General features: G+C 36.0%; 1 protein-coding gene across 2 annotated transcripts in view; it reads left to right on the top strand.

Moving 5' to 3' along the window:
- Positions 1–12,500, top strand: part of baiap2l1b (BAR/IMD domain containing adaptor protein 2 like 1b) — a 99,238-nt gene that overhangs the window by 33,939 nt on the left and 52,799 nt on the right. For both annotated transcript variants that reach the window (XM_009299879.5, NM_001017830.1), the window contains 2 exon segments: positions 9,914–9,975; positions 10,984–11,055. In XM_009299879.5, coding sequence (XP_009298154.2) covers positions 9,914–9,975; positions 10,984–11,055 — 134 coding nt within the window.

Here is a 12,500-nt window from a genome sequence, read left to right as displayed (position 1 = left end):
TCAGAAATGCTACACGCCACTGTGGATGTCAAATCGTTGTCGTTCTAAAATGCCATTTAAAAACAAAGACAGTGTAAACAGGGCCTGAGTGTGAACTTTTCCCCAGCGGATTTGCAACGGGGGCGGGCGGAGGATCGCGATGCCGGTGTTGTCTTTCGGACGAACCGTACGTAATACGTACATAGCAGAGCTTGCAAACTGTGTTTTTTTTTTTGTCGACAACACGAACGTTGTCAACATAACTCACTGGAAATCCAAAATGCTTAAACACCGGCGACTTCATTGAAAGAGGAGAGGGTTTAAGTTCTGTCGACGGGTCTCCTGCGTCTGCAGTTTAACAAGCACTTCAACAAGCCTGTTTTTTTCCCACTTGGCAAGCCAAGCTGACGTGACATGGGGGCGTGGCAGCATCGACGATTCTATTTTTTGATTCGATAATCGACATTGAGCATAAATTTCGATCGATTTCGATTAAAAATCTAAATCAGGGGTCACCAAACTTGTTCCTGGAGGGCCGGTGTCCTGCAGATTTTAGCTCCAACCCTAATCAAACACACCTGAACAAGCTAATCAAGGTCTTACTAGGTATACTTAAAACACCCAGGCAGGTGTGTTGAGGTGGGTTGGAGCTAAAACCTGAAGGGACACCGGCCCTCCAGGACCGAGATTGGTGACCCCTGATCTAAATCGTGACACCCCTAGTAAAAGCCCATTCTACAGTTCGGGGATTTCTAAAGCAATGTTTAAAGTGCCCCTGTTGAAGTCTGCAAGTTCAAAGTGCACCACAAATACAGTCTCCTAAAATAAATGATTGATTCTGAAGAGCCGAAATGTCGAGTTTCACTGATTTGTGTAGATTTGTAACACATTTGTCTGACTGTGAACGTCTGCTATGAGCCTCACACACTTAAACCAAGCAGAGCAGAGGCATCTGACCAACCAAAGGAGGGTACGCTACAAAACTCTGGTCGTGGATCTCAGTTGGAAGAGCAACAAATAAGAACTTGACTTCAATTCTCCAGCAGGATAGCGCTCCTTCTCATACTTCAGCCTCCACATCAAAGCTCCTGAAGCAAAGATCACGGTGCTGCAGGTTTGGCCAGCCCAGTCACCAGACATGAACATTATTGAGCATGATGAAGGAGGAGGCGTTGAAGATGAACACAAAGGATTTTGATGAGCTCTGGGATCCTGCTGAAGGCTTTCTTCTTCATTCCAGATGACTTTATTAATCAGTGATGTGAGTCATGTCAGAGATGTATGGATGCAGTCCTCCAAGCTCATGATGGAGTCAGACACAATATTCATTCTGTCATACTTTAGTCTGAGCAGAGTCAGACCGCACTGTCCTCATCAAATCAATCAACATCAAGACATGATCAGATTTAATTGAGCTCAAATCAGCAAAATCTAGAGGCCTTCACCTTTCATAGAGACACTTCAGACACCAGATCATCAACTAGAGGTCAAGTTATTATTTGCTCTTCCTAAAACTTGGATAGGCCACAAAAGGAAGTGTCTGTCAGGTAGTTTAAAGTCGTCTGACCAATCAGAGTAGAGTAGAGCCATCTGGCCAATGAGAGCAGAGAACAGCCATATGACCAATCAGATCAGAACTGAGTGGAGCCATCTGACCAATTGGATCAGAGTAGAGCAATTTGCCCAATCAGAGCAGAGTAGAGCCATCTGACCAATCAGAGTGTAGAGCCTTCTGACTGATAAGAGCACAGGTGAGAAATTTGACCGAGCAGAGTAGAGCCATGTGATGTCTATTCTGTTAGTTTACTTCTGTTCTCCACATTTCAAAGCACAGATATGTAGATTTATTTTCCTCTTATTCCACCATAATCTGAGAGCCAAATCAAAGCTTTTGCATCTCTTTAGACCCAAGATTATTAGACATTTTTAATGCATACAAATAGCTTCATACTGACGATAACGCAAAGGAGAACATCTAAACAAGCAGAAGCTGACATGAAGTTAATTGCAGTATGATCACTGCGCGCTGTGTCCTTCCTGAACGGTGGGCCGGTAATCGTCCTCAGACACGGCTCCGGATGGGATGGTTTACACTGTGCTCGGGTTAATCTGTGTTTTATGGCATTGCTGCGGGCAGATGTAAACAAGCGGGCCATGCCTGCAGTGGAGCTGATAAGACATCCGGGCTGGATCAGGGTTGGGGTCAGAGAGCAGATAAAGGTAAAGTGGGTCAGCAGAGATCACACCTGCTGCTCTCCTCATGTGACCTCATGTGATTTGGGTTTCTGGCCCTCGTCTTGTTCACATGGCCAAACCTCCACACTTTGCTGTTCTCACGGTTTATCTCCACGTGTTGATTCTACACTGACTGCAGCTGGGCGTTCTGTCTGCGATTGCTGATTTCAGTGGTTTATGGTCTGCTTGTTTTGTTGTGTAGTTTTGAAGTATTTTTGTGGTGTTTTTCCATGGCAGATTCTGATTTAGTTTTTACTGGCAAATTGGCTGATTCCATAACCAAAATATATATATTTTTTTTTACTAAAAGACAATAAAAATGGTTATGAGAACAAAATATTCATCGTGATTTTCCATGGCCGATAAGGTTAAAGAAAATACTAATAAATTGGCAAATTCAATAGCAATATTCAATATTTCTTTAATGTTTTTTTACTAGAAGCCATTAAAAATGACAACGTAACCAAAATGTTTATTGTGATTTAAAAAAATAAAAATAAAAGAATAAATTGGCCGATTTAATACCGATATCCGATATTTTTTCATGTTTTTAAAAAAAATATTTCATTAGAAACTAAAAAATGGTTATTAGAACAAAATATTCATCATGAATTTCCATGGCTGATAAGGTTAAAAACATTACTAATAAATTGGCTTATTCAATAATTCACCTTTATTTGTGTTAACAATGTTAATTGTCAAAGCAGCTTCACATAGAATATTCGATAGCAATATTCAATATTTCTATTTTTTTTTTACTAGAAGCCATTAAAAATTACAATGTAAACAAAAATAATAATAAATATATAAATTGGCCAATTTAATACCAATATTCAATATTTTTTCATGTTTTAAAAAAAAATATTTCATTAGAAACTAAAAAATGGTTATTAGAACAAAATATTCATCATGAATTTCCATGGCTGATAAGGTTAAAAACATTACTAATAAATTGGCTTATTCAATAATTCACCTTTATTTGTGTTAACAATGTTAATTGTCAAAGCAGCTTCACATAGAATATTCGATAGCAATATTCAATATTTCTATTTTTTTTTTACTAGAAGCCATTAAAAATTACAATGTAAACAAAAATAATAATAAATATATAAATTGGCCAATTTAATACCAATATTCAATATTTTTTCATGTTTTAAAAAAAAATATTTCATTAGAAACTAAAAAATGGTTATTAGAACAAAATATTCATTATGATTTTCCTTGGCCGATAAGGTAAAAAAAAAAAAAACTACTAATAAATTGGCCAATTCAATAGCAATATTCAATATTTCTTTCATGTTTTTTTTTTTTTTTTTTTTTTTTTTTTTTTACTAAAAGCCTTTAAAAATGACAATGTGAACAAAACATTCATTGTGATTTAAAAAAAAATAAATAAATAAATTGGCCAATTTAATACCGATATCCGATATTTAATTTTTAAATTTTATTTAGAAACTATTTTTTAGAAATTAATTATTAAAAACTAAAAAATGGTTATGTGAACAAAATATTAATTGGGATTACTTTAGATACTGATATCCATTATTTTTAAAAAAAAATTTTCTTTTTACTAGAAGCTATTAAAAATGACAATGTGAAAAAAATATTCATCATGATTTTAAAAAATACTAATAAATTGGCCAGTTCAATACCAATACTTGATATTACTATATTCCTTTCTAATATACAGTCAGAATTATATATATATATATATATATATATTTACTAATACATTGGACAGTTCAATGCTGATATCCAATTTTTTTCTCTTTTTTTTTTCTTTTTTTTTTTACTAAAAACATTTTTTTTTAAATGCCAATAAAAATATTTAAATCCTTTTAAAATATTAAATCCTAATAAAAATAAATTGGCCAATTTGATACCAATGTTTTTTTGTTTTTTTTTACTAGAAACCAGAAACAAATAGTTATGAGAACAAAATATTCATCGTGATTTTTCACCATGACGATAACAGTTATTTAAAAAAATATAGAAATTTACTAATACATTGGCCAATTTGATACCGATATCCAGTATTTTTGAGTGTTCCCTTAACATATTCAATCAATGCACAGTATGTCAACTTTAACATGAACTCTTTTATTAGCTTATCAGACTCCTGTTTTTATTTGGTGCACCTAAACCTTCATTTTATGCACATCATAATCCACAATACTTTTAAATGTTTGTGCTGGTGGATCATTGTAAAGGCTGCAGTGTTACAGGTACAGTTGAAGTCAGAGTCATTCGCCCTCCTGTGTATTAATTTCCCCAATTTCTGTTTGCTGGAGAGCATTTCTAATCGTAATAGTTTTGATAACTCCAAGTTTTAATGTCCAATAACTGATTTATTTTCTCTTTGCCATGATGACAGCACATAATATTAGACTAGATATTCTTCAAGACACTAGTGTTCAGCTTAAAGTGACATGTAAAGGCTTCAATAGGGTAATTAGGGTAAAGTTAGGGTAATTAGGCAAGTCATTGTATAACAGTGGTTTGTTCTGGAGACAATCCAACACTAATATTGCTGAAAGAGCGAATAATATTGACCTTAAAATGGCTTTAAAACAATTAAAAACTGCTTTTATTCTAGCCGAAATAAAGCAAATGAGACTTTTTCCAGAAGAACAAATATTAGAGGAAACACTGTGAGAAATCATTACTAAATCATTTGGGAAATACTTGAAGAAGAAACAAAAAATTCTCCAGGGCAGAAATAAAAAATCTCCTCGCAGATGTCACGGAGAATTAGCTCATATTAAAGTCTCTCCGTCCAGCCGTTAAATCCAGTCCGGCCTGTAGAGTAAGTGTGGATGAGTGTGTGTTTGTGGGCAGATCCATTATATAAAGTGCTCTGATTTCTGCCGTTGCTTTTTTGCATTTTTAATCCCCATTTGATTACAGCGGGTAGGAGCATGCTGGGAGAAATCTCAGAGCCAGCCTGCTTTAATTACAGTCCGGGAAAACAAGGCCGCGGGGGTTTATTAGCCAGGGGAATATTCTGCACATTATTAAATTAAAAACAATGGACGTGTTAATGGGTGCGAGAGGCTGTGTTTTTAGTCGTGGAGCCAGATCAGTCTTAAAAATAACACGCTTACGAGAGCAAATTCATACATGAGCAGGATACTTCACTTTACAAAAGCCGATTGGCAAGTTCAAAACACAATTCATAAATACTAAACACAATTTGTCAAGTAAGAAGTGTAAATATCTGCCCAAATGCATTGGGTATTGTATTTAGGAATTTTGTATTTGTGTATTTCTATTTATTTATCAGGGGTTGCCACAGCGGAATGAACCGCCAACTATTCCAGTATGGGTTTTACGCAGCTGATGCCCTTCCAGCCACAACCCAGTACTGGGAAAGATTTTTTTTCTTGCAGATTTTCAAGTTCTGTCAGGTTGGATGGTAAATGTCGGTGGACAGCCATTTTAAGGTCTCTCCAGAGATGCTCGATTGGGTTTAGGTCAGGACTCTGGCTGGGCCATTCAAGAACAGTCATAGGCCGTACTCACACTAGGTTCAGTTGCCTCGAACCGGGCCAAAGCACGCTTGTCCCCCCTCGCGTCTCCCCGACGGCCCGCGCTCACACCATATCGGGCCTCGGCACGCTTACGTCATCGCTGCTGGGCTGTTCAGAAGCGCTCTCTATGGCAAGCCTTTTTAGCATTTAAATCTTTGTTCTGACTCCATAAATATATTTAGAGATATCTCTAATTATATTTTGACTAGTCATAATTATAATTCGACTAGTCAGAATGACTAAATGAGTTTTGACTAGTCACAATTGTAATTAGAGATATCTCTAACTGAGTTTTTACTAGTCATACATTTGGAGATGTCTTTAATTCGTAATATTTAGAGATATTTACAAATATATTTGAAGATATCTCTAATTAATTTACTAATAGTCGAATTACAGTTGTAGATATCTTGAATTGGATTTTTGACGAGTCAAAACTCAGAGATATCTGCAAATATTTTTCAATGGAAGTCAATGGAGGAATATGACTAGTCATAATATATTTGCAGATATCTCCAATCTGATTTCGTACTAGTACAATTGTAATTGCAGATATCTCTAATTGTCATTCTGACAAGTCGAATTATAATAATGACTTGTCAAAATATATAATTATATCTCTAAATATATTTATGGATAGTCAGAACAAGGTTTAAATGTTAAAACGGCTTGCCATACGCTCTCATTTAGCAGCACAGTGGAGAGTTCTCTAGTTATATCGTTTCAGTCGTTTGTTATGCAGTGACATGCAGTCAAATATTTCGCCAAACAGTCCTTAGGGATGCGGGGACACACAGTCAGATATTTTACCGAACAGATCCGCCACTTTTGGCGCTCATAAACAATCAAAGCTCTCGTGCTGCAGGAATGAGGAGGTCTGCTGAAGGCGCGCAGCTGGCATGCTGTGAGGAGTTTGCGTCTTTAATAAACTACGGCAGTTTGCGATCACTGAACAGTAAGAATGATTAATAAATCCATATCAAACAGTCCCTTAAAAGTCACGTCTCGCTTTCGGTTTCGGGCTTTGGCGCGTTTCGCGCTCACACACAAGCGTACCGCGCCAAAGCCCAAGTGTACCGCGCTCAGGCACACCTCTTCCAACCGGGCCAGGGCCGGCCAAGTGAACCGTGCTTGAGCCCGATTCAGCGCACTCACACTTCTCAAACGATCCGGGAAACGGGCCTGGGCACGGTACGGATGGCATAGTGTGAGTAGGCCCATAGAGTTGTTGTGAAGCCACTCCTTCTTTATTTAGCTGTGTGTTTAGGATCATTGTCTTGTTGTAAGGTAACCCTTTGGCCCAGTCTGAGGTCCTGAGGACTCTGGAGAAGGTTTTGGTCCTGGATATACCTGTACTTGGCTACATTCATCTCTCCCTCGATTGCGACCAGTCGTCCTCAGGGTGTCCGCCGGGTCTTAAAGTATTAAAAGTTAATAAATCAATTATGAGAAAGTTAAAGCTCTTCAAAGGTATTAAAAAGTCTTAATGGGGTTTTTACGAGGTCTTAAATTTTGTTCAGGCGCTGTCCAAAGTGTTTGACTTTAAAAACAGCATCAATATATTTATTAATTGCTTGATCCACACGATTGATTCGGGCCGGGGCGTGTCTGGCCATGCTCCTTTGTCTGGGCGATGTCACATAATTTGCGACAAATGCAGGAAGGCGATGTGACCCCCTCCACATGTAGCAAAACAGACGGCAACATGGGAGGATGTAAGTTTGCCTACTCCTGGTTGGAGAAAAACGAGTTTAAACAGTGGCTGAAGCCTGTCGCTGAAAACAACCGCGAGGCTTACTGTACGTATTGTAAAAAGAAAATGAGTATATCATCGATGCGCATAAATGCTGTAAAGTCCCACATGCAGGGTGCTAGCCAGCTGTCCATCGCCAGTTATTATGCACCACCAGCCACACCACAGGTGAACTTGTCAAAACCGCTATGACAGCAACAGCTTATTAAGTTAAAGGTTTGATACTGATTAGAACTTGAAGTGGCGATGAACTTCTTTAAAAAGTCTTAAAGGTATTGAAATTACCTTTAGGATTCCTGCATATACCCTGGTCCTGTCCCTGCAGCTGAAAACACCCCACAGCATGATGCTGCCTCCACCCTGCTTCACTGTTGGGACTGTATTGCACAGGTGATGAGCAGTGCCTGGTTTTCTCCACACGTACCGCTTAGAATTAAGGCCAAAACGTTCTCTCTTGGTCTCATCAGACCTGAGAATCTTATTTCTCACCATTTTGGAGTCATTCAGGCGTTTTTAGTAAACTTCAAGCGGGCCTTTATGTGTTGGGCCACTCTACCATAATGCCCAAACTGGTGGAGTGAGGAAGATAGATGGATACAACTCTACAAATTTTTCCCATCTCCTGACTGCATCTCTGGATATGGATGGATGGATGGATGGATCGATGGATATATGGATGGATGGGTGGATCAATGGATAGATGGATATATGGATGGATGGATGGATGGATGGATCAATCAATGGATAGATATATAGAGGGATGGATGGTTGGATGTATGGATAGATATATGGATGGATGGATATATGTTTGGATGGATGGATCAATGGATATATGGATGGATGGATGGATAGATAGGTAGATAGATGGATGGATAGATGAATGGATCAATCAATCGATATATATATAGATGGATGGATGGATGGATGGATGGATAGATAGATATATGGATGGATGAATATATGTTTGGATGGATGCATCAATGGATATATGGATGAATGGATCAATCAATGGATAGATATATAGATGGATGGATGGATGGATATATTTTTGGATGGATGCATCAATGGATATATGGATGGATGGATGGATGGATGGATAGATGAATGGATCAATCAATGGATAGATATATAGATGGATGGATGGATGGATAGATATATGGATGGATGGATGGATGGATGGATGGATGGATGGATATGTATGGATGGATGGATGGATCAATGGTTATATGGATGGATGGATAGATAGGTAGATAGATGGATGGATAAATGAATGAATCAATCAATGGATAGATATATATATGGATGTATGGATAGATAGATGGATGGAAGGATGGATGGATGGATGGATGGACAGATGGATATATGGATGGATGGATGGATAGATAGGTAGATAGATGGATGGATGGATGAATGTATCAATCAGTGGATAGATATATAGATGGATGGATGGATGGATGGATGGGTGGATGGATGGATGGATAGATATATGGATGAGTGGATGGATGGATGGATGGATCAATGGATATATAGATGGATGGATAGATGAATGAATCAATCAATGGATAGATATATAGATGGATGGATGGATGGATAGATATATGGATGGAAGGATGGATGGATGGATGGATGGACAGATGGACAGATGGATATATGGATGGATGGATGGATGGATAGATAGGTAGATAGATGGATGGATAGATGAATGGATCAATCAATGGATAGATATATAGATGGATGGATGGATGGATGGATGGATGGATGGGTGGATGGATGGATGGATAGATATATGGATGGGTGGATGGATGGATGGATGGATCAATGGATATATAGATGGATGGATAGATGAATGAATCAATCAATGGATAGATATATAGATGGATGGATGGATGGATAGATATATGGATGGAAGGATGGATGGATGGATGGACAGATGGATATATGGATGGATGGATGGATGGATAGATAGGTAGATAGATGGATGGATAGATGAATGAATCAATCAATGGATAGATATATAGATGGATGGATGTATGGATAGATATATGGATGGATGGATGGATGGATGTATCAATGGATATATGGATGGATGGATATGTATGGATGGATTTATCAATGGATATATGGATGGATGGATAGATAGGTAGATGGATGGATGGATGGATGGATGGATAGATGGATGGACAGATGGATGGATGGATGGATGGATGGATGGATGGATAGATGGATGGATGGATGGATGAGGTTTGGATGAGCTCTATGTTTGTAACTGCACTGTGTTTTTGTTTAGTTTTTGTCTTTATGGAACCTCCTTTAAAATGAGATGTTGCATCTCAAGGCATTATCTATAATAAAATGGAAATTGAATAGTATTATTATTGGAGACTAATCTGACTCTTTATTTCTTTCTCTCCATCAGGGGTCGTGCTGATGGAGATCTCAGACGTCCATCGGAAAGTCAACGTGGAGCTGGAGGAGAACGTGAGTGTTTTATTTACGCATTTATCGTGTAAGCATGGCTGCCGTCTGAATGAATCCACCACAACAAACAGCGCAGTTTAATCTCAAATCAAACGTTTCATTTCCTGTCAGCTTTATAGCCGTGTTCCTGCAGTTCCGTCAGTGTAAACCGCAGGAGACGCACCGAACACATGTTGGACTGTGCTTTTCCTTCTCTGTTTTTTGTAACGGGAGCAGGTTTGAACATGTCTGTGTGCACCTGAGCCCTGCACCTGATGATGACACACTGTACCTGCTGACGGAAACCTGGCCGTCAAAAACAGCACACGTTTCCTCCTCACAGCTGATAATCACCCGACACAAACCAAGTCATGTTGAACATGTCGAGTTATTAATTTAGAGTTATTCATCTCGGCCAGTCATTAATGTAGGCTGCGGATGAGGCGCTTTAAGTCTGAAGCAGGGGATTAAAAGGAAGTTTATCTTGGGTGAAAATGACAACAGATGCGGGATTTGAAGTGTGCAAAACAAATCATACTCAGAACGTGACACAAGGCAGCAATGCAATAATCGTTTGAGAGCGCAGCCGTCCTACTATAATCACTGAAGCCGTCACATTCACACTGCTGGTCTCGTGCTTTAGAAATATGACTTTCCACTCAGAATGAACATCAAATAATTAATTATTTTAAACAGATTTTGTTGTAAATTTCACATTTCTTATCATAATAGTCTTAATAACTCATTTCTAATAACTTTCTAATACATTTTTAATAGTTATTTTCTCTTTGCCATGATGACAGCACATAATATTAAACTGGATATTCTTCAAGACACTAGTATTCAGCTTAAAGTGACATGTACAGGCTTCACTAGGGTAATTAGGGTAAAGTTAGGGTAATTAGGCAAGGCATTGTATAACAGTAATTTGCTCTGGTTTGTGTGTGTATATATGGTGGATTCATTCAGTTTGTGTAGGTTGTACTGTATGCTCCTGTTAATTGTCTCTCTCTCTGTGTGTGTCTACAGTTCAGACGGTTTCATCGGGAGGTTATTGCGGAGTTGGAGAGGAAAACAGACATGGATGTGAAGTACATGACGGTGAGCTGATAAAACACACTGATCTGCTTTATAAGACGTGGTTTAACCCCTGCTGCAGTATGGGTTATTTTGATTGGTTGGTTTATCGCTTGTTTTCATGTGCTTTGAGTTGAGCTGGGATAAAATAAAACAGCTACTCTAACTGTGTTCGTCTTAAAGAAGAAAGTTATGCATGTATACCGAGGATGGGTAAATCATGGGGTGGTTTATTCCTTTAAATGAGCCTCAGTGTAATTGATTTTTAAAGCAGTTTCAATGAATCAATTAACTATAAAATCTAAAGTGTATAATTCATTTTTTTATCATTATATATATTTATATTATTATTTTTATTATTATTATATGTATTATTATTATTATTATGTATTATTTTTCTTAGCATTTATATGTACTTTTATTATTATTCATATTTTTATTCATCGATATTATTATTTATACGTGTTATTTTTTATTATTACTATATGAATTATTATAGTAATAGTTTTGTAATTATTATTATTATTAACAGTTATGTATTATTTTTATTATTATATATATGCACTATTATTATTATTTTATTATTATTATTATTATTATTATGTATTGCTATTATTATTATTTTATTATTATTATTATGTATTATTGCTGTTAATATTATTATTATTTTATGATTATTATTATGTATTATTTTTCTTTGCATTTATATGTGCTTTTATTATTATAATTATTATTATTATTATTATTCATATTTTTATTATTGTTATTATTATATATACACATGTTATTTTTTATTATTACTATATGAATTGTTATAACTAGTTATGTATTATTTTTATTATTATATATATATGCACTATTATTATTATTTTATTATTATTATTATGTATTATTGCTGTTATTATTAGTAGTATTATTATTTTATTATTATGTATTATTGCTGTTAATATTATTATTATTTTATTATTATTATTTTATTATTATTATGTATTTTGCTGTTATTATAAATATTATTTTATTATTATTATCATTATTTATATGTATTACTTTATAAGTAATTAATATTAATATTATTATTATTATTATTATTATTAATTATCACTTATATGTATTATTATTACTAATATTTATCTATTTTTATTAGTATTTATATGTACTATTATGTATATTATTATTTTATCATTATTATTTAAATTTTTTATTATTTATATGTATTTTATTTTAATTATTACTATATGTATAATTGTTATTTATGGTCAAAGGCAAGAGGATCCTGCAGATAATGAACATGTGAATAGTTTCTTCTCTAAGCTCATTGTTTTGCACTTTGACTCATGAAGCTCTCTGTGCAGTGTAAAGTAACCTGAGAGAGATGTGCTGTGTAGTGTTCGGTCACGCTACAGCGCTGCTAGCTGGAAAATTTTTTTGGATTATTTTTGATAATGCCTACAGTCAAAGTATTCAAATGG

The sequence above is a fragment of the Danio rerio genome, chromosome 3 (assembly GCF_049306965.1).
Source record: "Danio rerio strain Tuebingen ecotype United States chromosome 3, GRCz12tu, whole genome shotgun sequence".
Taxonomy (NCBI): domain Eukaryota; kingdom Metazoa; phylum Chordata; class Actinopteri; order Cypriniformes; family Danionidae; genus Danio; species Danio rerio.
Note: the sequence above shows the minus strand (reverse complement) of the source record. Positions and strands in the feature narration are given on the sequence as shown.